At 39.0% G+C, this 26,605-nt stretch overlaps 1 protein-coding gene across 7 annotated transcripts in view; it reads right to left on the bottom strand.

Moving 5' to 3' along the window:
- Positions 1-12,038: 12,038 nt before the first annotated feature.
- LOC125453166 (actin-binding protein WASF3-like) overlaps positions 12,039-26,605 on the bottom strand; it is a 116,561-nt gene continuing 101,994 nt past the window's right edge. For 6 of the 7 annotated variants that reach the window (XM_059646683.1, XM_048532362.1, XM_048532363.2 and 3 more), the window contains 3 exons: positions 21,337-21,651; positions 16,326-16,696; positions 12,039-13,816 (listed from right to left, as the gene is read on the bottom strand). In XM_059646683.1, the coding sequence (XP_059502666.1) occupies positions 13,659-13,816; positions 16,326-16,696; positions 21,337-21,651 (844 nt within the window). In that variant the 3' untranslated portion in view covers positions 12,039-13,658. Of the gene's footprint in view, positions 13,817-16,325; positions 16,697-21,336; positions 21,652-25,963; positions 26,122-26,605 lie in introns of all 7 variants that reach the window. The other variant, XM_048532367.1, reaches the window with a different exon arrangement.

The raw sequence follows: 26,605 nt of genomic DNA, 5'->3' as shown, positions 1-26,605 counted from the left end.
CAGTTGATCGCAATCATCCAAATCGAGTGAAGAATTGGGTTAATTTCCCTTCTATTACTTCAGCAATGATTCTTCACAATGGGAATCAAGTAGTTCGATCCATGACAGTAAGGAGATATTGGTGTCGTGCTTTTGTTTTCAGTAAAGGCCTCACACATTCCACTAGCATGCTAAATGGTTCCTCAAAAACTGATACGGAAATTAAAGGTGCCAATTTGACTGCATGTCATGACTTTCCCACAACCTGTATGACATGTTTTACAAAACTGTACTACATCCTGGTGAAAACTTGACCAGTAAAAATGTCATCTTATATGTGCTCGGTGTTTTGGATTCCAACATGTCCTGCCACAGGAATTTCACAGGTAGTCTTTAATATTTCTTGATGAGTCGCACCACAGTCTGGTGAACAACCACTTACTTTTCATTCACCAGTCAGTGAGGAGGTCTCCACTTCCTCATCAGAATCCCACTTGTTATGTAGTAGCATTTCAAACCTTCTCAGCTTCAACTTTAGATTGACCCAATTATGCTTTATAACCCTGATTGGCTTGTTGAGTCTTGATCACAGAAGGTTATTAAACACTTCCATTGGATTATGCAAACCTTCAAAGAAAGTTTCAGATAATCAAACATCTGTCTGGGCTGCTGGTCGATCTCTGACAGTGGGTCAGTGAGCAGTAACAGATGAAAATAAGATGGAATTTAACTCTTATCTGTGTGAGGCAATGCACTTTGGAAGAAGTAAAAAGAGAAGGGAGTACTCAATGAAAAGCAAGAAATTAAGAAACTCAGAGGAACAGAGAGATCTTAGAATACTTGTCCATAGATCCCTGAAGGTGGCTGGATAGGTTAATAGGGTAGTTAAGAAGGTATGTAGGACACCTGGCTTTAACAGCTGTGGCATAGGTTATAAGAGGAGACAGGTTAAATTGGAACTGTACAGAACTTTGGTAAATTTTGTTTACTCTCCCTGCACTCAGAACAACGTTCTTACTTGGTCTTCTAGCTGTAATCAGAGTTACAACTTGATCTGTTGTACTCTCAGTCATAACTCCTGTCTCTGAACAGATCCGTGTACCCTGATAAATCCCATGGATTTCAGCAATGTGCATGAAGGTATCTCACCTTGTAAAATTGGAAAGACTTTGGCCTTTGCCCATCAGTTCTACCCTAGTAAACTTCTTTCTGGCCTGAAGAGGAGATCCCAGGACCCTTCCAGGGGTCCCTATCATATCTAGCTATTTGTCTTTGTTTCATCTTCTCATCTTCCCCCCTTTTATCTTTCTCTGGTATGTATAGAGGGGAGACGGTAATGAGTTTCAATGACCAGTTCATAATCATCAGTCATTTCCATGACCAAGTTTGTAACCTTCTGTTTTCTGTGACTTCTTAATAATGGGAGGAGTGACTTTTTACAAATTTTACAGACGATTTATTTCCCTAAAAATTTCATACCCAGTCGGTACCTTTACTACCTATATTCAATGGTCAAAGCTATTTCACTGGGCCCTTTCAAATTCTATTTCAGTCTTCCCAGGCTGTTTCTGAAATTTCTGCACATTAGGCCTCATGGAACAATGCATACATACCAGGAATAGTCTTTTCTTGCCATTTCATAATCTATAAGTGCCTCCTCAGAAAACAAGCAATAAACTTCATGTGTTCTACCCATCAACCTGTTTTGCATTAGCAATGTTCAGTTTTCTTTTGATCTCTTTGTCTGCTTCACTATTTTTCAAAAGAAATGAAAAATGCCACTTCCATCTAATTTTGGGAGGGTTTGTGCAAATGTAAATAGCTTCCCTCTGAGTCTTGTATTAGACTAAGGTCTTTCCTCTACAGAATGTTTGCCAGAGTCAGAGGTCTTTTTTATAATTCCAGCCTTTTAAATCTTTCCTGTGCTCTTGTTCAAAATGCTCTCGCTTTCTTTTTTCTCCCTCTGACATGCTATTTCTATTGCTTTCTCTTTCAGTTCAAGTATTTATTTCCACTTCCTTTTCTTTGTGAAACTTTTACAACTGCAGTTGAATTCTCGTTAACTCAGTTGACAGACCATCTGGTTTGTGTTGCTGTTCTGTAAATTTCAAATGTGCCAATTTCCCCTGGCCCTTACTTTCAACTCTATCCCTAACTTCCTAGTGAATTCAATTAACCTAACCTTGACTATCTTTGTAAATCATTTGAGGATAAAAGTTTCACACCCACAGAAGTCTCAGCAGCTGAGAAAGCCATTTTGATATAATAATGCACAATAGACCTGGTGTATTTCCTTTCATCTTTATCCAATTATTAGCACCTCATTTGCAATTAAACTAGGCCTTTGTTGGGTATCAAGCTGGAGAACTGCTCTATTGGTCTTGGTCAATTACCCCACAGGCTACAACATAACAAATAAATTAAAATATTTTATCCAGTTATGAAGTTGGCCAAATAAATGCCCTATCTATATTAGGTTTTAAGCAAAAATAACCCTAGATTTCTTAACAACACAACCACGGGTTTATTATTTAAAAAAAACTTACTTAATAAAGATCATAGAATCCCCACACTGCGGAAGCAGGCCATTTGACCCATTGATTCCACACTGACCATTCTAAAAGCATCCCACCAGATCCACTCCCACTATCCTATCTCTGTAACCGTGCATTTCCCATGGTTAATTCCACCCAGCCTGTACATCCCTGGGCACTATGAGTAATTTAACAAGAAATTGAGTTGTCACTGGTTTTCTCATAGGAAATGGTGTTAATTGTATACATTGAAGTGAAGCTGGATCAGGTATTCTGATCAGTCAATATTTCTCATGATATTAGGAAGGTACATTTTTGAGATACTTTGCATGTGTCCGGAGAAAAGTCGATATTTTTAATGTTAATTTTCTTTTTAGGATACAACATTGTAACATTGAACTATTCAGATACATGGGCTTACTGGGATTCATGTGAATTCTAGGAGTTAATTAAGTCTCAGTTTATCATCAATTAATAAAATGTCTACATTATAGTTACAATGGCAAATGCAGAGCATTTCTGGTGCTTCAGAAACTGAACACAGTATGATCACAGCATGGTACTAAGTATTAGATGACTTTAGAGTCAATCACAGCTGAGTACAAGCTGCTGAAAAGGCCTGTGATCACAGGACCTCTAGCCGATATTACATTCTAAGGGAAAGATCACAAAAGATCTCTGATTGTATCTAAATGAGAGTTATCAATAATATTTCTAGTGGAATCAATATTCTTCAAATCTTATGATTCATCCATTTGTTGCATTTATATAGGAATTTTCCATTTAATATGTGAAGTTCATATTTTTTTGCTCATTGATTCATAATACCATGGTCTTAACTTACAGAGCAACAAATGAAAACAGGCAAATTGTTGTGAGCTTTGCAAGAAAATACTTACTGTTGATACTAATTACCAGTGGTTAATTTGAATTATATGTGCTAAGATCTTTGCAACCTGGGGCAGTAATATCAGTGAGCATGTTCAGAATCACAATATATTACCTTGTGATTGCTCATATGATTAACATGCTGAAACTGAGAGATTTTACTTTCAAATGAATGGTATATTTCTCTTATTTTTGGTTAGTAACATGTAGTAAGGATTCAATACAGTTGAAAATGTCACACGGGGTATTCAACAGATCGGACTACAACATGAAGTTACAGATAATGTGTAAACATTCTTCTTCAAGCATGCGCCTGCTGGAGTGCATGTGGTAGTGGGTCATGTGGTTTCAACCTGGTCCTTGGGTTATTAGTATATCCAGTTCTTAAAGTTAACTCAGTTCTAAAAGCAAAAACACTAAACAAATGGATTAAATTGGGATAGTAAGAACTGCCAATGCGGGAGTCTGAGATAACACAGTGTGGAGCTAGAGGAACACAGCAGGCCAGGCAGCATCAGAGGAATGGGAAAGCTGACGTTTCGTCTCGGGACCCTTCTTCAGAAATGAGGAAGGGGTAGGGGCTCTGAAATAAGTAGAGAGTGGAGGGGTGGGCTGCGGAAGGTAGGTTGGGTGGTAATAGGTGAGTGCAGGTAGGCAATGGTGGGGGTTGGTCAGTGAGGTGGGAGAAGCTGATAGTTGGGAGAGAAGACAGATTAAATTGGGAAGCTCCTACAAAATGCTCATTTCTCTGAAAAATAATGGTGATGATAGCAAGCTGATATAATTATGGATGTTTTGTAAGAGACCATATCTTCTAGATTTATTAGACTATGTACTTCAGGCTATGGCAGTGCTTTAAAAGTGGGGTGCAAAGGGATTTTTGCTTGGAAAAACAAGTGAAGCTAACTTGTGAATATAAACCAATGTGCTGAATTTCACCAGAACTTGGTAAAAGATCAATTTTGGTAAGTTTCACGGACAATTTCTCTCCATCAGGCCTAGTGTGACTTCTCATGCTATTTTCCAAAACTCATCTCTTCACTTTGCTTAACACCTCTATAAGTGATTGGATCATCCAACTTTCCCTGTCACCATTGCTGAAACATCCCAGGATAGCTGGCACCAGCAGCTGTTTTAAAGCCTAGCCTTGCACCAGGTCAAGCCCTGTGAGTCAAGAACTGTCCTTCACTGTATATGTGGTGGGAGGGGAACCAAAAACAAACATTTCTTAGGGCAGATTGGTAGCACAGTTGACACCTCAATACAGTTACAAGCACACATTCATAAATCTACTGTTATTTAAGAAATAAGATATACACTTACCCATCGTTAGCCCCTTCCCATTTTAGAGCCATTTTCTTTCCCCAAAGTAGAGTGCATCCTTATCATTGTCTAATGCAGGACCATCATGTATTGGGAAGCTTTCTTTGGTTGATAACATTCACTTTCATTCAGCAACAGGCAACGCAAAGAATAAACAAACAAACAGAAGCTGCATTTGCACCTGCAATCAGATGTTTTGACCAATAATAAATTTATGGTCAGTGAGTGATCACTGTCAACTACCATTTACTAAAAACTCTGACATGACTTCCTTTTACCTCTGCCAATAATTTCCCCTCTATTATTATGGACAAGCTCTTCAACTATGTCCAAACCATCTCCAGCACTTCAGTCTTCACCCTTTCCCCTCTTTCCTAGACAAACAATAAGGTCCCCTTTGCCCTTACTTTCCATGCGACTTGTCTCCGCATTAAAAGGACCATTGTCCACCATTCCTACCACCCCCAACAGGATGGCGCTATCAAATATATCTTCTCCTTCCCTCTAGTGTCAGCAATCCGCAGGGGCCATTCTCAGTGACAACCTGGTCAACTCCTTCAGGGAACTCTGACTTCGCATATTTTATCTTTCTCCTCTATATATGAACCATTTCCCCTTTCAAGACTGAGCAATATTCTATTTTCATTTTGCCTGACAACTTTTAATCTTAATTTACCTGGGCCATAATAATTCATTAAAATTTACCCTCTCCTAATGAAAAATTTAACTGTGGATTAGTCTTTGTCCTCTTGCTAACTAACCTAAATTTTATGATGCTTAATGTTCCTTAAGTGTTCTCCTGCTGATAATGATCCATCTGTCTAATCTTATTCACCAGAAGCAGATCCAGCATTTCTCCCTCTTGTTAGACTTGAAACATACTGCTATAGAAAGTTATTTGTTTTGCATGCTATGACTATGCTGTTCTGTATTGGGATAATTGAACTCTTCCTTTCTAAATATCCTTCTGTTCTTGTACCTCTTGGTGTCTGTTTTTAAGTTTGTTCCTCTACATCTTTTGAACCAGTTGGTGATGTATTGTTTAAACTGAAAAATGTGATAAAAATTCTGTTGCTTTTTTGCTTCAAACAATATCTTCTAACTTGATCCTTTTATGACATTCTTTGTCTCCAGCGCTATAATATTATTGTTAATCAATACTGCCTCCATGCTTTCTCTCTTTCCTGAACATCTTACATCCAGAAATATCTAGATAGGAACTGTGATGTAAGGTGTGTGATTTATGTATATTTAAAAATCATTTATGTTGCAGTTTGGATTTTGAACTAGTAGCATATGTGTTTTAGTCTGTATTAATGAGAAGGTTTAATAATTAACCTGTCAGTATTATTGGAGGCATGATCTTTTTTTTAACCAGTATAAGAAAGGAAGACCTCAAGGTGATAATGGGAATTTATTTGTATTGGGTTTGCATTTTTCAAGCCGATAGAATACAATTTGATGAGGATAAGTTTGTGTTCAGATAGAAGGGTCAATCATTTTCTTTCTTAAGGGAAAAACCCATAGCATGAAAAGCTTTTAATTTTTTCAGTTCTTAGAAGCTATGGCTGAACTTAGATGTATGACACAGGTTCTTCTAAAGAAAAGAATTTGTTTAGAAAAGTTAAAAAATAGGTTACCTTAGTGTGAGGATTTTGGCTGAAAGCTCCAGATTAGAAGTGTTAAGTTACAACTGGGAAGGCACTACTTGTAGCTGAAAAAGCCTGAGTTCAGTTGTGTGACTTATCATGTAAGAGACCATCAAAATCCCAAGACAGGAAATGGAAAAAAACAGTTTTAAAAGTATTGATATAACAGAGAAATGAATGCTCCCTGGTGTTGGACTATTGTAACACAATGGTGTTGGGAGCAAGAGGACTATTTTCTTACTGTGATATAACATCACTGAACAGATTGATTAAAACTATCTAGGAAAGAGTGGAGAAGTCTTCTGGATTTTGTTAAACAAGATGAAAAAATGTAAAGGCCTCTTATGGCGCAGTGTTATTATCACTACAGTCAAGTCAGAAGGTCTGGGTTCAAAGCCCACCATTCCAATAGATGGAACATTACATGTCTGGTTGATTAAAAATGTTTAAGAAAGGGTGCAACTCCCTTCAATTCTATTTTAATTTCTTTTCTTTCCCTGATATTTGTGACTATAGCATTGCTGGTGGTGCGTAGTGTTTGTTCATTGCTCTTTTAATTTGTAACGGCTAATTTGGTGGCATTAAAAAAATCCAGAGTAATGTAATAGCATCTCTGAAGAGGAATTAAAAAATAGTAAGGGCACAAATAATTTGTTAATCAAGTGATTTGGAATTGAGTTTATCAAAATAAAAGTTCAAACTGCAGAGATGTTGGCCTGAATCTTCCATTTTTTTTTAATCTTTAGAATCATGTGTGGTGCCAATGGACTTAAATTATAAATATTAGACTCGTGTTCGGGTGTTCTTGGAGGTGGAGCATGCAGTGCCCACCCACATTCTTGAAGCCTCAGCATAGGTGGGCATTGTGGGGATACAGTGCTTTATCTCCTTTCCAACTTGAATTTGATTTAGTCCCCTCCTCCTCTTCTAAATGTTTGATGATTTCCATTGCCCTTAAGTTCTTCACATAAATTATTCAGTTGAAAACACAGGTAATTTTCTAATGGTGGTTAATGGGCGAAAAAATACCACAGTTGATTTGGTGATAACAAAGTGTGGAGCTGGATGAACACAGCAGGCCAAGCAGTAGCTGCTCGGCCTGCTGTGTTCATCCAGCTCCACACTTTGTTATCTCAGATTCTCCACCACCCGCAGTTCCCATTATCTCTGATCACAGTTGATTTGGTGATGGATAAAGAAATATTCCATTGTGTGTAAGAGCACTTTTGGATATAAAAAAAAATAAATAAATAAATGCTAGACCTGAAAGGCTCTTGTGGTGCAATGATTGTGTCCCTACCTCTGAGCCAGGAGGCCTAGCTTCAAGACCCACCTGCTCCAGAGACACTTCATAATATCTCTGAACAGGTTAATTAGAAAACAATAAACATTAGACCATTAAGCATTAAACCATTAAAAAGGTGCAATGATAAGTCCAGCAACAACAATCTTGACTTAATCTCTAATCAGAAAGGTATTGTAAATGATCATTTGGGCCAAAATTAAGAGTTGCTAAGACAAATGTAGAGTAATGAAGGAAATTGAAAACCACCAAACACTCCCTGTGGAGATTAAGTCCTGCCTTCACTTTGAGGAACTAAAACAATGCCAAAAAAAATAGATTTCAACCTGATCTAGCAACTCAAGACCGGACATCCATGAGACATTTGTGGCCATCAGTAGCACTTAAATCATACTCCAACACAATCTGCAACCTCATGACCTAGCCTATCCCCCCAGGGAATCAACTCTGGTTCAATGGAGAAGGCAGGTGGGCATCGGGAACAGAACCAGTCATATTTAAGAATGAGGTGAAGCTAGACTACTTGCATGGCAAACAGCATAAGCAGCAATTTTAAAGATGTAGCTAAGAAATTTTGCAATCAACAGATAAGACCTAAGCTCTGCAGCCCTGCTAGATACAGTCATGAGTGGTATTGGATAATTAAATTCACAAGAGTAGCAGGCTGTACAAGTATCCCCATCCTCAATGATAGGGATGCCCAACATATCAGTGAATAAGGCTCAAGCATTTAAAACAATTTTCAGCCAGAAGCCCAAGTGGTTGACTCATCTGGCCCTTCCCCAGAAGTGCCCAGCATCACAAATGTTAGTCTTCAGCCAATCTGATAAACTTCACACGATATTAAGAAATGAGCAAAGGCATTGGTCAGTGCAAGTACAATGGACCTGTGACAATATTGCAGTAATAGTACAGAATGTGCTGCTACAGTCTTGGTTCAACATGGACAAATGTATTTAGCTCAAGAGGTGAGGTGAGATTGACTACCCTTGGCATCAAGACCACATTTGACCAAGGATGATGTCAAAGAGCCTTAGCAAAACTGGAGTCAATGGAAATCAAAGGAAAAACTATCCATTAGTTGGAATCATTGTTGGCACAAAATAAACATGGTTACGGTTTTTGAAAATCAATCATCTCAGCTTTGTGACATCACTGGAGAAGTTCTTCAGGATAATGTTCTAAGCTTTCCACTACGTAATCAATGATCTTTCCTTTGTTGTGAGGTCAGAAGTGGAGATGTTCGCTGATGATTGCACAATGTTAACTACCATTCATGACTGACACTGAAGCAGTTTATGCCCAAATACAGGAACACCTAGACAAAGTCAGGCTTAGACTGACATGTGACAAAGCAATATACATGATACAGAAGTGCCAGAAAATGACCATCACCAACGACAGAATCTATCCATCACTAATGGCATTTAATTGCATTACCATCACTGAAGCCCCAAGCAATAACAACCTGGAGGTGACCACTGAAGAGAAACTGAATGATTTAGAGGCTAATAAGGACGTTGACTAAAGGAGCAGGTCAGAGATGGAAATCCAATGTTCTGACTCAAGAGCTTTATGTCATCTACCTGGCACAAGTCAGGAATGTGATGTAATATTCCCTACTTGCGTGGATAAGCACAGCTCCAACAACACTCAAGAGCTTTGACACTGTCCAGGGAAAAGCATCCGAACTGATTGGTACCACAATACAAACGTTCACTCTTTCCACCAACACATGGTAGCAGCAGCGTGTACTATAAGATGCACTGCAGAAAGTCACCAAGGCTCCTAAGGTAGCACCATCTAAACCCACAAACATTACCATATAGAAGGGAAAGGAAAGCAAATATAGATCACCTCCCCTCTGCACCATGTACTATCTTGGCTATGAACCTTTTGGCCATTCCTAAATTGTTGCTGGGTTAAAATCCTGAAACTCCTTTGCTAGCAGCATTGTGGGTCTGCTGACACCAAATGGACTGCAGCAGTTCAAAAAGACAATTCATCACCATTTTCACAAGGCCAACTAGGGGTGGGCAATAAATGAAGCTCACATCCCCAAATGGTTTTTTAAAAAAATGATACAATGCCAAATTATCAACCTTGTCAACAAGTTTAGAGATCATAGAATGAAAGTGACAGCACCAGTTTGGACTCAAAATAAGCTCAGACACAGGAGCCAGTAAGGTTTAACAGTCTATTTTTGGACTGGACAAATATGTATCATGGATTTCCCAGGGGACAGTGATAGGTACAGTTTCTTTCTGCGCTATAAGCATTTTATGGTTCTGAGTACAGAATAGTTCAGCAAGTGAAAGAGGCTTGAAGATTGATGAATAGACAAACAGGAGGAAATCAAGTCACATAAACAAGATGGACAGGGGTGAAAATATGTGAAGGTGATGACAAAAAGGCACAACATTGAGATGAAAGCAAGGGTGTAAGACAAGGCGTAAAATAGAATGTGTAAGAGAGGTGTTGATGGAATTGCAAGTCTTCTCAAAGAAGGGACAGCAAGGAGGCCAAGCCTTTTTTTTCAGGAACTTACATTACAAGATGCAGCATCTGTTGAGAAGGCAAAAATAATAAGCACAGAAATACCAAACCTGACAAAGAAAATGAGAAACAAGGGAGGATTGAAACAACAAACAGAGAGAAAAAAGTCACAATGCCAGAAAAGGAGAACTAGCAATCTGCAGGTGCTAAAATTTGGGGAGGAAACCAAATAATGCAAGCAATGGAATGACACCAGTGAAGACCCACTTACAATTTAAAAGTTAATTAATGTTGTAAATCTGTAAATGTTTAAATTTTGTTGTTCCATTTCAATGAGACTCATAAATAGATTTTTCCAAGATACTCAAATTACAATTTCAAACTATTTTTCCTCCAAAACGTGCAGTAATTTCATCACATAACTCAGTCACTTACAATAGGTTTCATTAATAGTGATTTAGTGTTCAATTTTATAAAAACCTTCACAACAAATCAAGCATTTTTGTTTAATGTAGGAAAACACAACAGCCAATTTGTACACAAGACTACCCAAGAGAAATGATCAATAAACTGCTTTAATGGTGCTGGGTGAGGATGAATGTTGGCCAGGGTTTCAGAGGAAATACTCTGATTTTCATCAGCTGGCATCTCATTCAGGATTGCACAGGTTATCAGATAAAGTCAATGATTAAACACACAAACTTCTTACTCAAAGTGGAGAATGCTATTGCGGATCGAAGGCTGGCACTATTCTGTTTTCCCAAAATCACAAATTGACTAAGGTACATATTTGGCCAAGATAATAAAATGTGAGGCTGGATGAACACAGCAGGCCCAGCAGCATCTCAGGAGCACAAAAGCTGACGTTTCGGGCCTAGATCCTTCATCAGAGAGGGGGATGGGGTGAGGGTTCTGGAATAAATAGGGACAGAGGGGGAGGCGGACCGAAGATGGAGAGAAAAGAAGATAGGTGGGGAGGAGAGTATAGGTGGGGAGGTAGGGAGGGGATAGGTCAGTCCAGGGAAGACGGACAGGTCAAGGAGGTGGGATGAGGTTAGTAGGTAGGAGATGGAGGTGCGGCTTGGGGTGGGAGGAAGGGATGGGTGAGAGGAAGAACAGGTTAGGGAGGCAGAGACAGGTTGGACTGGTTTTGGGATGCAGTGGGTGGAGGGGAAGAGCTGGGCTGGTTGTGTGGTGCAGTACATATTTGGCCATCTCTGTTTACAAAACAATACCTCAAAGTAAGAATCTCAGAAAATGTTTTGAAATGCTATGCTGTAATGGGATGCATTTCAAAAGATTTGGGACCAAGCAAAAAGAAAATTAGTTATTTCTTCAATGAATCAAGAACTTCTGATTCAGGAGGCAGACTTTAATCTCACTGCAAAGTCAACTGGCAGATTTTCATGGCAGGCATTTGTGCCTCGCATCAGATCCAACCAGAGACAAGTTCCTATGCATCACGAAGTAAACATGTCATAAAGCAATTTATGTGGGCATCACTGTGCCATATTCAAATTGCAAGCTATCCTCAATCAATTTAATGTCATTCAAACATGGGGTGCAGAAAGTGGTTGCCCTGTAACGGTGAATGTCTTTGTTCTTGGGGTTTTTGGTTGATCACAAAAAGACCCAAAAAACAAAAGTTCTGTCCTTCCAAAACTCTGACAGTACAATTGATCCACTGGATCAGTTACAGTCCTAAAGGCTATATATAGCTACAAGAGATGATTATCTTGTTGGTAATATTATGTTGATAAGGCGTTTTAATGAAATTCAAAACACTAGGAATAAATATTTTGAGTTGGGGTTTAGTTTATTTGACCACTTTTATAATTTCCAGCGTTATAATTTTACATATTCATATACAGTAAAGAATAGAAAAAACTGCTTTAAAGGAAAATTCAGTATGAAACAAATCAAGCATAAGGTACGTTCACATTATTTTAAAATTGATTACAACTACAAAAATATTAAAACAAATAATACCAAATACATGTGATTATTTGAACTGGTTACAAATATATCTATGGTAATGCATACAGAAAAGAAAATAAATTGAACTGTCTGCGATATATCTACTGACTACTTCATAGAAATACTAAACATTATTAGAATAGTCTAACATTCTATGCAATATTCAGTTACAATTTATTTCAATTTATGATAGTTCATATGGGTAATACTTCAAATCTCATCTCAAAAGAAAACAGGTGTATTCAATAATTAATTATGCTGTATGCCTTAACTATGGCTTAATTTCATATTTAGCTGTTTTGCAGTTATCATATTCTAAGTTTACACAACATGGATAATGATTGCCAGGGTTTAATAAATTATTCCAGTTCAGCTGGTGAGTATCCTTCATGGGCAAAGAGTAATAATGTTCTGAGTCCAAGATGCGGATGAGAAATGAAATATCATGAAATGTCACTGTTTAATACTTGAACCAGCACATCCATAGAATTCCAGGGCTCAGGTGTTAATTCACAAGCATGACTATTTCACTGATTGGACAAGTGGGGTTGATCTATGATTCTTATTTAGATCCAAATAAGCCCACAAACCACAATAATATTCATTAAACAGCATAGTTCCAGCAGGATAGGCTATCCTAAGCAGTGGCTTCTTCCTATTGATAAGTATTTATGTTGGTTAGCTGCGGAGGTGGGAAGTAGGATCACTAATCTGTTGCTCTTGCCAATTGTACTGAAGTTCAGTTAGTTTGTGATGTAAACTGATGCCAATACAGTAGGCTTAATTCCTACATTGGCTGCAGTTACCATGAATAATTTTCCTTCTTAATCTCTCCCCTTGCCTGAGGTGTGATGACTTGTAGCTAAAACCACCAACACGAGAGAGTAGTCCTGAGGTCAGGTAAGACCATGGTGACTTTACCTTACCTTTGCTAAAATTCTCTGGATTTAGATAAGCAAGGTGTTTTCCTACAGATAACTCCTTTACATTCGCCTATAGATTTCATGTCATGAAAATAGAAACTTTACAAATCCATGTTTCTCAAGGGTTTAGTTTGAAGGATATTTAAGCATTTTGATGCGAGAAGTCACAGTTCATGACATCCGGTTGGCCAAAAGCAAGTACACTTTAATTTTCATGAGCACTCGGTCAAAAATACTCAATAGGGTAATGATTTACTTCCAACAACAGTGATCTAAATAATGAAATGCCATATTAATTGGCACTAGATATGGACTACTTAATCTGCTTTTACATAGCACGCTCTTTGTAAATGAAATGTTACACTTCCACAATGTTTAAATTATGCAGTAATAATCCTGGGAAATGCATTTATATAATTCAATATGTTTAATTTTTTAAAAAATCATTTTAACTTTTGTAACAGCTTCAGTTATTTTTTTTTCATCTAAAATCAATATAAAATCATTGTAAAGGAATTGTTTCAGACTTATTCCATATTAGTTTTTGACTTTATTTTCAAATATTAGCATCGCTGAAGCATCAAAGTTAATCTGACCAATCATTCTCATCAAGCTCTGAATCATCGTCTGAATCACTATATTCCACAGCAATGCGTCGCGACAGAATAGTTGCTACATCATTCCCAACTGGCTCTCGCTTAGCTTCTTGCTCACGTTGCTCTTGAACCTTTTTCAATTGAATACCTAGAGTAAGAAACTTGATATCAGTAAAATTGCAAGATTACTTTAAAAAACAGTGATGACATGCTGAATCACAGGCAACCGATTCCATGTTTAGCAACAGGCCAAAGTAGGTCAAAGCTAACCTGCTTGATTCTTCAAAATAACTGAATTTAGCAAACTCAAACATCACACTCCAGACAGAATACATTTTTTCAATTATTGAAACATTTTGAGAGGCTGGACCATCTGGTGATTTCTATAAGTTACATTCAATAATCATGAATTTTACAGCAGGAAACTAAAATATCTTAGTGAGGCACACTGCCTTACCTAGACTTATAACCATTAATAACAATTCAGGTTTGAAGATGAAAAATTATAATAAGAAACAGAGTTTTTAAAATGTACATTCAGGCAAAGCTTTTTGTCTGACGCTTACTGGGGCAATTCACAAGAAATCGTCATCTGAAAGGGAAAGGGATGGGGAGGACCAACAAGACAAGGGTTTACACATGACCGTAGAAAGTACTAAAGATTAGACACAGATAGTAAGAGCTGCTGATGCTGGCGTCAGAGATAACACAGTGTGGAGCTGGAGGAACACAACTGACCAGGCAGCAGTAGAGGAACAGGAAAGTTGATGTTTTGGGTCAGGGCCCTTCTTCAGAAATGGGAGAGGGGGAAGGGAGTTCAGAAATAAATAGAGGATGGGTGAGACTGGGGTGGGAAGGTGGGATGGTGATACATGAGTGCAGGTAGGCAGTGGTGGGGATTGGTCAGTGAGGTGGGAGGAGCAGATAGGTGGAACAGAAGATGGACAGGCTGTGTCAGGTCAAGGAAGCAGGGGTGAGAGGAAGGGTTTGTCATGGGATGAGGCTGAAGGTGTGTAATTTACCAGCTTCAAAATCTCCCCATTTAGGCCATTGGGCTGTCGGCTCCCAAGGTGGAATACGAGATGCTGCTGTCCAGTTACCAAGTGGCGTCATTGTGACGCAGGAGGCAGCCCAGGATGAAGACGTCACCCAGGGAGTGGGAGAGAGAGTTGAAATGGTTCGTGGCCAGAATGCATTGTCGTTTGTTGAGAACAGAGCGCAGGTGCTCTACAAAGCAGTCTCTAAGCCTCCACTTGGTCTCACGGATGTAGAGGAGGCGACACCGGAAGCAGCGGATGTAGTAGATCACATTGACAGATGTGCAGGTGAACCTCTGTCTGATGTGAAAGGTTTGTTTGGTGCCTTGAATGGAGGTGAGATGGGAGGTGTAGGGGCAGGTATATCACTTCTTGCAGTTGCAGGGAAAGGTGCCGGGGGTGGTGGGGCTAGTGGGGAGTGTGGTGCGAACATGGGAGTCATGGAGAGGTCCCTACAAAAGGCAGATACGGGTAGGGAGGGAATTATATCTTTTGTTATGAGTTCGGATTGTAGGTGGCAGAAGTGGTCTTGATGTGCATGTGCACACGTCCCTGAAGATAGTGAGGCAGATTGATAAGGTGATTAAGTAAGTATATGGGATACTTGCCATTATTAACTGAGGCACTGAACAGAAAAGCAAGGAGGTTATGCTGGAACAGTATAAAACATTACTCAGGCCATAACTAGAGTGCAGCATGCAGGTCTGATCACCACATTAAGGGAAGGTACGGTTGTTTTAGAGAGAGTACAGAGCAGATTTACTAGGATGCTGCCTGGACTAGAGGATATGAGATATGAGGAAAGATTGGAAAGCTGAGGTTGTTTTACTTGGAGCGGTCAAGGTTGAGAGGGAATCTGATTGAGGTGTATAAGATTATAAGATTCCTATAAGGGTGAATAGGAAGATTATTTTTCCATTAGCATAGGGGTCATAATAATAAGGGAGAAAGAGAGATTTACTGTAAAAGAGCAGCTGAAGACAACTATTTTTCACTTAGACAATGATGGAAGTCTCAAACTCTCTGCCTGAAGAAGTGTTGGGTCAAGAAGTCTTACATGGTTTAATCAGTATTTAGACATTCACTGTGGTGCCACAATTTCAACGAATATGGGCTTGTCAGCTGGAAAATGGTATTAGAAAGTTAAATCTACTTGGCCAGCATGGACACGACAGGGTGAATGGTCTCTTTCTGCACTATAAACACCTACAAGTCTATGAAAAGAACATTTGTACTGTATGAGAGATGGGTGCTGATTGAACTCGGAATGGTTGAATGTCTAAGAAAATTACATAGATTATCTATTCTGTTAAGTGACGCACTATCAATCTTTGCAAGGTTCTTTCCATATGGTGGTTGTCAGTTGTGGCTTTATAACAGTAAGAAAAGAATAATTATAAATCATATGGTTTCATCCAGTTAAAAATATCTTATGTTGCTGTTTTAGAGTTGTCAAGCTCTTCTGCTATATATTTTCTACCCTCTCACTTCAGTGATCAAATACGTTAAAAAATAGAAACATAGAATGCTTCCAACACACAAAAATATTCAGCCCATCATGCCTGTACCAGCTTCCTGCGAAAGCAAAAAAGAAAAAAATTCTGCAAGTTGATTACTTACCCATACGAATAGCAGCAAGAAGGTCACTTCTGGCATCATTGAGAGGTGTGCCTGCTGATTCATACCTTTTGTTTTCAACAACAAGCTGACAGTGCATTGGTGAAGAAGCAAGGGAAGAAGGTGGTGCTGGTAGAGCTGGAGGTGGAGGAGGTGGTGGTGGTCCAGGAGGACCGGATGGAGGAACTGCTCCCGATAGGGTTGGGGAAGACGTATATGCAACCCCCATCATTGATGCAGGATGGGAAGTTGAAGGAGTAGGCACTTGGACAGGACTGACAAAGGCAGTTTGTGCTGAAGGAATTACTGGACCAGGAGGAGGCAGAGGAGGACCAGCAGAAGTATAGTATTCCATCATCTGAGAAGGTGGCATGCTGTAATGAGTAACAAGGTTATTTAGTTTAAACAGTTTTCAACATAAGTATTTCAATATGTGAAGTATTTCAAGGATATGAACTAAAATGTGACTTGTAATTTTTGAAGTGAACATTTCATTCCAGTGCTAACAGGGTGGCAAGGTGGCTCAGTGATTAGCATTGCTGCCTCACAGCACCAGGGACCAGGGTTCAATCCCAGCCCCAGGTGACTGTCTGCATGGAGACTGCACATTTTCCCCACATGTATGTGGGTTTCATCATGGTGCTCTGGTTTCCTCCCACAGTCCGAAAATGTGCAGGACAGGTGGACTGGCCATGTTAAATTGCTCATGGTGTCCTGGGATGAGCAGGCAAGATTAGCTATGGATTTGCCATAGGAAATGCAGAGTTACAGGAATAGTGTTAGTGGGGTGGATCTGGGTGGGATGCTCTTTGGGGAATTGGTGTGCACTTAATGGGCTGAATGGCCTGATTCTATGAACTATAAGGGAGGTAATGGCCTAGTGCCCATTATTGCTGCACTATTAATCCAGGAATTTAAGTAATGTTTTGGGTACCAGGATTCAAATCCTGCCATGGCAGATGATGGAATTTGAATTCAATGAAGTACCTGGAATTAAGAATCCAATGATTACCATGAAACCATTGTTGATTGTTGGAAAACCCATCTTATCCACTAATGTCCTTCAGGGAATAAAATCTACCATCCTTACCTGGTCTGGCCTACAGCAATGTGGACTTTGCTCTTTGAAATGGTTTAGCAAGCCACTCAGTTGGAACATTCACTACAAAGTCTTAAAATATAAATGAAACTGGAAAGACCACCTAGTGTTGACCTAGACACTGGAAACAACAATGGCAAAAAAGCAGCCTTGTTGACGCAGCACAGTTATCCTTACTAACATTTGGGAGCTAGTGACAAAATTGGGAGAGCTGACTCACAAACTAGTCAAACAACAGTCCGACATATTCACACTCATGGAATCATACTGTCCATGAGTATGTCCTGTCCCACCAGCAGGATGGGTTCAACAGAGATGGCAGTACTGTGGTAATGGAGTCAGGCAGGGCTTGTCCTGGGAGTCTTCGACATTGACTCTGGATACCAAGATATCTCATGGCATCAGGTCAAACACAGGCAAGAAAACCTCCTTCTGATTATCATGCATTGTCCTCTCTTGGCTGATGACTCTGCGCTCCTTCATGCTGAACAACATTTGGAGGAAGCACTTAAAGGTGACACAGAATGTACTCTGGCTGGGGCATTTTGATGCACACCACCAACAGTAACTCAGCAGTAGTATCACTGATCGAACTGCTACGCTCCTAAAGGACACAGCTGCTAAACTAGGTCTGCAGCAGTTGGTAAGGGAACCAACAAGAGGGAAAAACATACTTAACCTCATTCTCACCAAATTGCCTGCTGTGGATGCATCTGTCCATGACAGTATTGGTAAGAGTGACCAGTGCGCAGTCTTTGTGGTGACGAAGTCCCAACATCACATTGAGAATATCTTCTATTGTGTTGTGTGGCAGTATCACTGTGTTGAATTGGACAAACTTCAAACAGACTGAGGAACCAAAGAATGGGCACCCATGTGATGCTGTGGGCCAAAATAGCAGCTGATTTGTACTAGGATACAATCTACAACCTCAAGACCCAGCAAATCTGCCAATGGGATCATGCTAGAGGATCAACCCTGACTAAATGAAGAGGGCAGGATGACATGCCAGGAGCAGCAATAGGCATACCTAAAAATGAGACATCAACCTCGTGAAGCCACCAAACAATATATTAAGCAAGTGGCAGAGACAGCTATGCAATACCACAACCAACACATCAGAACTAAGATCTTCAGTCTACCATATCCAAATCTGAGTGGTGGTGGGCAATTAGGCAACTCACTGGAGAAGGAGACTCCACAAATATCTCCATCCTCAATGATGGAAAAGCCCATTATACCAGTGCAGAAGATTCAGTCCGGAGAGCCCAGTGGATGCTCTGTTTTGGCATCCCTGAGAAGTCCCCAGCATCACAGATGCCAGTCTTCAGCCAATTTGATCATTCCACATGATATTAAGAAATGGACGGAGGCACAGGATGCTGCAAAGCCTATGGACCCTGAAACATTAAAGCAATAATACCAAAGACTTGTACTCCAGAATTTGCCAATCCCTAGCAAAGCTCTTCCAGTACTGCTACTACACTGGCATCTAGTTGACAATGTGGAAAATTGTTCAGGAATGTCCTGTACACTAAAAGCAGGACAAATCTAACCTGGGCAATTACTGCCCCATCAGTCCATTCTCGATCATCAGTAAAGTTATGGAAGTGTCATCAACTGTGCTTTAAAGCAGTACCTGTTCAGCAATAACCTGCTCACTCACACTCACTTTGGTGCCATCAGGTCTACTTAGATCCTGACCCCATTACTGCCTTGGTTCAAACATGGACGCAAGAACTGAATTTCACATATGAGGCAAGACTGACAGCTCTTGACATCAAGGTTGCATTTGACCAAGTGTAGTACCATGAACCCTAGCAAAACTGGAATCAATGACAAACAAGGGAAAGCTCTCTGGCACATAGGAAGATGGTTATAGCTGTTGGAGATCAGTTAAGCAGAAGTTCCTCAGGGTAATGTCCCATGCCCAACCATATTCAGTACTTCATCAATGACCTTCCTTCCATTATTAGATCAGATGTAGGGATGTTCACTGACAACTGCATAATGGTGGCCATCATTCAATACTTTTAGATATTGAAGCAGTTCATTTTCAAATGCAACAAGACCTAGACAATATTCAGGCTTGAGCTGAAAAGTAGCAAGTAACATCCATAGCATACAAATACCAGAGCAACGACCATCTCCAATAATAGACAATCTAATCATCATCCATTGACATTCAATGGGATTGCCATCTCTTAAACTCCCCACTATCAACACCTTGGGAGTTACCATTGACCAGTTACTGAGCCAGGCTCACCTTATAAATATACTGGCTACAAGAGCAGATTAGAGGCTAAGAACATTGCAACAAGTAACACAATTTCTGACACCCCAAAGCCTGTCCACCAGAAATAAGCCAGTGTCATGATGGGATACTTGCCCCTTGCCTGAATGAGTGCAGCTCGAGCAACACTTAAGAAGTTGTCGAAGTTGTTGAAGAAGAAGTTGAAGCTTGACATCATCCAAGACGAACCAGCCACTTGACTGGCACTACATCCACAAGCATTCAGTTACTCCGTCACCGACACTCAGTTGCAGCTTCAATAACATACAGCACAGAAATTCACCAAAGATCCTTACACAACACTTTCCAAACTCACAACTACTACCATCTAGAAGGACAAGGGCCGCAGTTACATGGGAACACCGCCACCTGCAGGATCTCCTCCAAGCCACTCACCATCCTGACTTGGAAATATATCTCCATTCCTTTACAGTCACTGGGTTAAAATCTTGTAATTCCCTCCTTAAGAGTATCGTGGATCTACCTACAGCTCATGCACTGCAGCGGTTCAAGAAGGCAGCTCAAGACCACCTTCCAAAGGGCAACTGGGGACGGACAATAAATACTGGCCAACCTAGCAATATGCACATCCCATGAATGAATAAAAAGAATCCATTGTTCTATTTCAGGTTATGTACAAATAAAGAAAATATACAAATCAGGAAAACTAACTGAAAGCAAAGAGATAATTGATGCCAATGCTGGAGTCTGAGATAACAGTGTGGAGCTGGAGGAACACAGCAGGCCATGAAGCTTCAGAGAAGTAGAAAAGCTGACGTTTCGGGTTGGGTCCCTTGTTCTGAAGAAGGTATTTAAGGCAGAGAATCGGGGGATGGACAAAGTGTACATTCCTCCCTCCCCTATATCTGGTACTACGTCACTGGTAGTATATTTGTTGCCTAATTACAAAATATAGGCTCAACAAATCCAGACAAAGGATAAAGAAAAGGGGGTATTCTTCTGCACTTGAAAGTAGATAACCAAATCTATTCAATATAAAGCAAATAGGTTTTCTAAAATTAATAATGAAGAATCATATTTGAACATTTTCAGTATCAACAGGTACTTTAAAAAATGTGGGACATTTTCATTTGTTTATGAAGTAACTACTCAAAATAGTATAGAATAGAGAATACTTCCAAAGACTGACTTTCCTCTTGTGCAAGGAGATAATTAATTTCCTGGATGTAAAGTGCAGCAAAAAGTAGCAGAAACTCATGATTCAGAATCGTTGCATCTTTGTTTTGTATTTCTACTTTCTGCTTATTTTCAACAATTTCTATTTCTATTAAATATGATTGTTTTGGATCCATTGAAGAACTGACACTACCTCATATTTTGCACAATTTGGGTAGGTTATCAAATCTACAGAGGCACTATATTATTAGGCTTGAAGTAACAAAATATCATGAGTTTCTCAGGTCGGTAAATTTAAAATCAATATATAAAATCAATATATAAAGCAGATTACTGAAATCAGTTTAAATTCTGTCAAATACAGGTAAATAAAACAAAATTATAAAATACCACTTCAGAGATTGCTAATAACTACTGTAAGGGAAGTAAATCACTACTCAAGATTTCATTTTATTTGGATAACAGATGTGATTCAAGCTATGTACCTGTATTCCAATGGCTGTTGTTGCTGTTGTGGTGGTGGTGGTGGTGGCGGCGGCGGAGTTGAAGCACCACCGTTTACAATAGTTGATGGCGGAGGTGGTGGAGGTTGTTGAGGCCTGTTCAGAATACCATGTTTGAATCCTGTTCCAGAGGGTTTGTAGTCATGTTCCTGGACCTGATTACCAGTACACATTTGCTGCTGATTATCACTGGTCATGTATGTAACTGGCATCTGCTGATGCTGCTGCTGCACTGAATGTTGAACATGGTTGGGGGTAACAGGATATGAGTAATCTGTAAGATCTGATCCATGAGATCTGATGTCAAAAGCAGAGATAAAATAGTTCTTATTTAGCAAATATAATCTATAACACTCCAGTAAGTATTCACGATTAAGCTTCAAAGCACAAAAACAAAGTTGAAATCTTGTATATTAATTGAGGATTCTACAGTCAATATTTAATATGCTTAGTTTTGAGTCTTCAGGAAAGTCGAGTGATTTCAAAAATTTCAGCAAAGTATGATTGCAGTAATGTATACAACTTAAATATACATTATTCAAATATAGGGTCAGTCTTCTCAAAAAGAAGTTTACCATCCATGATCTAATTTCTAAAATTTTAATTACCTAACAGAACTTGCAATACCACAGAATAACACGTAACAAAAAGATAAATTTGAGAGCAACATTATTAGGTTACTTATCCAAAAGCTGATAAAGAATAAAAGACAAACCCTAAAGAGACAGAATATTTGTTAAGATAGCAGTGAGTGTGCAGGTTTTATACTTGAACTCATCTAATAGGGTCTGCCCTACTAAAATCTAGCACTGATCCAACTGACTAACAACAATACTGATATCCATCACGTGCAGCAAAAGAACAAATTAAAATTTTCCACTACCCTTGTCTCATTTTTCAAATAAGGAAGCAACTACAAAAAAAAACACAAAATCTCCTAAACTTTAAAAACAATGCCAGTATTGAAGAGGACAAGGATTCTAACTCTGAATTTAATATGTGTTTTTTTGCAGGTATTTAATTGCAACTTCCATACAATTAAGTCCTTAAGATGGTAAAAAAAAAACTGTTGAAGATATAAATCATGTTGGTCAATGTCTAAAAAGTGGGAGAAAATATTTTGGATACAATTAGCATTTAAATAAAAACAAAAAAAAACAAAAAATGTTGGAGAAACTCAGCAGGTCTGGCAGCATCTGTGGAGAGAAAATAGAGTTAATGTTTTGAGTCTAATGACTCTTCATCAGAACTGGAAGCAGTTGGGTATGCCTATGACAGGGGAGAGGTGGACTTAGTTGGCAGGGCTAGGAGATGAATAAATGGAGATGGTGCCCATAGAGAGGAAAAAGGGAAACTGACAAAGGGACAGTTCATAGTAAGGCAGGAAAGGAGTAAAGACTTAGTACATGACAACAGGAATTGTGAATAGTTAAAAATAGATTGGCTGTGCTCAGAGCAACCCATACGAGAGACGATCCGGGGTTGTGGCAGAAGGAAACGAAGGGAGGGAGATGTTCACTTAGTGAAATTGTTAAACTCAATGTTGAGACCTGAGTGCTGTAAGATGAGGTGTTCCTCCAGCTTTTAAATAGCACTAATAATAAAGGACCCTCTCCAAAGGTGTTTCAAAAAGGCACAATAAAATAAAAATGTTGCCATTGAGACAAAGCGGATGACATTAGGATCCTTAAAAGGGGACAGGGATCTAAGTTAGTGAGGTGTAGGGAGGGAATTGTAGACAGCTGAAGTCCTATTAATGGTGGGGTAAAGGATGTAAAGGGATCAACAAGGCCTAAGATTTGGAGGAATTCAAAGTTCTTGAATTGTTACACATAGCTGTCCAAGGCTGCATTGATAGACAAAATCTAAGCCAAGGACACACATGAACATTTGAACTTTTTTCAGAACGCAGGAGCCAGGACAAGTCAGCAAGGATGGGGTAGAGTGAGCAAGATTTGCTGCAGGTTAGGATATTTTTGACTTAGCAGGTTTTTTGGTGAGTTTAAGTTTATTGAGGGCAGAAAATGAGAAGCTGGCTAGAATAGCCCTGGAATGGGCCATGCTGCAATTAACAAAATCATGTTCTCTGATGAAGGGTCTAGGCCCAAAACGTCAGCTTTTGTGCTCCTATGATGCTGCTTGGCCTGCTGTGTTCATCCAGCTTCACACTTTGGTATCTTGAATTCTCCAGCATCTGCAGTTCCCATTATCCTAACAAAATCATGGATGTGGGTTTCAGCATTGATATACTGAAGCAGTGTCAGAGAAGGATTACATTAGTGATGGATTCAGACACACTCTGTGATGGAGAGGAGATGGGGGTCAGAAGCCTGGTTCAGGGACAGACAAGATTGCAAATAATCTGGTTCAGCTTGAGACAGTGGTTAGAGAGGAACATGGAACTGGTAGCAAAGGAATGGAGGCTTTGCTGTTGGACCAAAGGACATACATGAACATCTGAGCTCTACTTTCAAGTGCAGAAGAATACCCCCTTTATCCTTTGTCTGAACTTGTTGAGCCTATTTTTATCCAAAATCTAACACTTTAAGCCCAAGTATTATCATCACGGATCTATTCCAGACCTGTTCCCAGTCTAATAATATTTTCCTAAAACTGGATGTTATACACCAGAAGAGCTATGGACAAAACTCTACATAAATGAAGACTAGGTTACTTTCATATATAGTAGGACCTGCAGATGCTGGAGAACCTGAATTAACAGATTTTCTGATGAAGGGTCTAGGCCCGAAACATCAGCCTTCCTGCTCCTCTGATGTTGCTTGGCCTGCTATCTTCATATATACTTGGTCCTATTGAGGTAAAGGCCAGCATATGAATTCTGTAGAAATATACTTTTTTGCTCTTATACACTGCATTTTATGCATTGGACGCTCAAAACTTCTTCTCTACAGTTCCTAGTTTCTCGCCATTAAGAAAATATTCTGATTTGTCTTTTTTGGAACCAAAATGGATGATCTCTATATATTGAATTTCATCTATTAGTTTTGCCCATTTATTGATTTTGTCTTTGTAACTTGTTGCTCTCATCTACTCAACTTACTGTCTCTCCTAACTTAGTGCCATATGCACACTTGTTGTTTCTTCATTCAAGTCACTGATCTATATGAAAAGTTGATGCTCAGTACCGACCACTTGTTATTTTGCACAAATAAGTATATTCTCTTTATCCCTTCTGTCATGCCCCAATGAAGTATTAAAAAATGGCATAAAGGTTACTTCCAATTCTGTTTGCTTTATTTTAGTTATTAAGATAAGTTTGTCAAGCGGACAATACTGATTATGGATGAAAATATTTGAAATGATACTTTACAAAGAAATACGGAGACATGAGATCATTCTGCTGAGTGACGGAGATGTGTATGAACTGTATGCGCACAGAAGGAGACAAGTAGTGCTAGAGAACTAGAAATTATCAGAGAACTAAAATGGTTAAAACAAATGCAAGTGTCACAAGTGTCACAGCTGCACACAGAGGCTGGTCAGGTCAGAAAAGAATAGAGTCAAAATAAAATATGGCTTGGTGGGATAGCAACTTTTATCTCCACCATATTATAAAATGAGTGATCAAAATGATTGCATTACTTCATAAGTTAAATATATAACTTAAACATATAATAAATATTAAGTTAATAAGATATGTCATATAACACTTAAAAATAATAGTTACATTGCAGATGTGTACTTTCGAGAAACATTAGCACAATTCTGTTAAAGTATAAGTGCATTTGAAACTTAACTTGAAAGTACCATAGGTCAGGGCATACAAGTTGACATGGTGTACAAAACAACCAATTTTTCAGTGCTAAAATGGATGTTCAGGGACTAAACTCTGTATGCAGGTCCCACATCCCATTTTTCAGCTAACGAATGTATGTTAAGAGCCATACGACATTAGGAGTTGCCCTCAATTTTTCAGCTCAGAGATACATGTTTCAGGTTGTAGATCAAGACATAGTATTAAGCAAGCAACATAAGCTGTTCTATCAAGAAAATGTGCAGGAGTTTAAAACATGCAAACATGGCAACCAACAAAGAGAAATGGATCTATCTGCATCAACATCAACAGTTCACATTTTATACTCCTATTTTTGGAAGGATTTTTCAAAGCTTCAGAGGTTAACTTATATGCCACGATCCCTGGATTTCTCTCCCTCATCAAAGCAGACTGATAAAATTGAAATATGACTTTAAAAATAAAAATTAAACAGTTAATGTATAGCACCAAAAAGGCAGCAGGGCAAACTTAAACTGATTAATCTATTAACTGCACTGAAAACATTTCTAGGCACTTAAGAAGAAACTACGGGTAAAGTGTTAGAAGAAAGAAATTTACCATGCTGAAACACTTGAGCAGAGAGTTCATAAAATGGAAGGATCCAGAATATCCAAGAAAGAAGCTTTGTTGCATGAAGATGCTTCATTAGTATGCACAGCCATATGTTCCCCAGCATGTCACTGATCAGAGCAGTAAGCTAAATTAAAAGACTATTAGGATGCCGCTGATTTCACGCAGCAAAGTAATTTAAAGAAGACCTGAAGCAGGATTGGCACTAAAGCAGTTAGGGCTTTGATAATAAAACTAACAAACCCTTTAAGCATTTTCTCCTCATTCATGCCCTCCGGTTCCTTCGCGTCAGTCATGAACTCTTTGCCCATTTTCATTCTCTCCCATTCTTCTTTTCTTGTTCTGACTTTTCTCACATTAACTTGGTGGTTTCTGTTTGAATTCAACTTATGTTTCTCTCTCTGGAGGAGAAATCATACCAATACAGGAAATAAACATGAAGCCAGCAGCAGTTGCTTAAACAATGTTCATCAGGAAGCCTCCCAGCTCAGCTTAAGGGCACAACTGAACAAAAACAATAATATGGGTAAGAGTCTTAGAAAATGCAAAGTCTCGGCTACTGCTCAAAATGCAGGTTTTAAAAGTTGAGAAGTTGACCAAGTTGAAGTTCATAAAATGCCATAATTATGAATATCAACAAATAAAATTGATTAGTAACTATTTTAAAATGGTTGAACTGCCTCAAAATGATTATGACTGATTACAGTATCACAGATTATTAAATATATGTCCAATTTGTTTTCTATGCAAACTACAATGAAACATACTATAAAACAAAGTCCCGTGAAATGCATATCTTGGTTCATTTGAGAACTCCAGGACTTTGAGAAGCCACAGGGGCAGGAAATGTCATCAGCTTGGAACGCAGAGATTGAATAGGAGCTG

This window comes from Stegostoma tigrinum, chromosome 6 (assembly GCF_030684315.1).
Source record: "Stegostoma tigrinum isolate sSteTig4 chromosome 6, sSteTig4.hap1, whole genome shotgun sequence".
NCBI classification, from domain to species: domain Eukaryota; kingdom Metazoa; phylum Chordata; class Chondrichthyes; order Orectolobiformes; family Stegostomatidae; genus Stegostoma; species Stegostoma tigrinum.
Note: the sequence above shows the minus strand (reverse complement) of the source record. Positions and strands in the feature narration are given on the sequence as shown.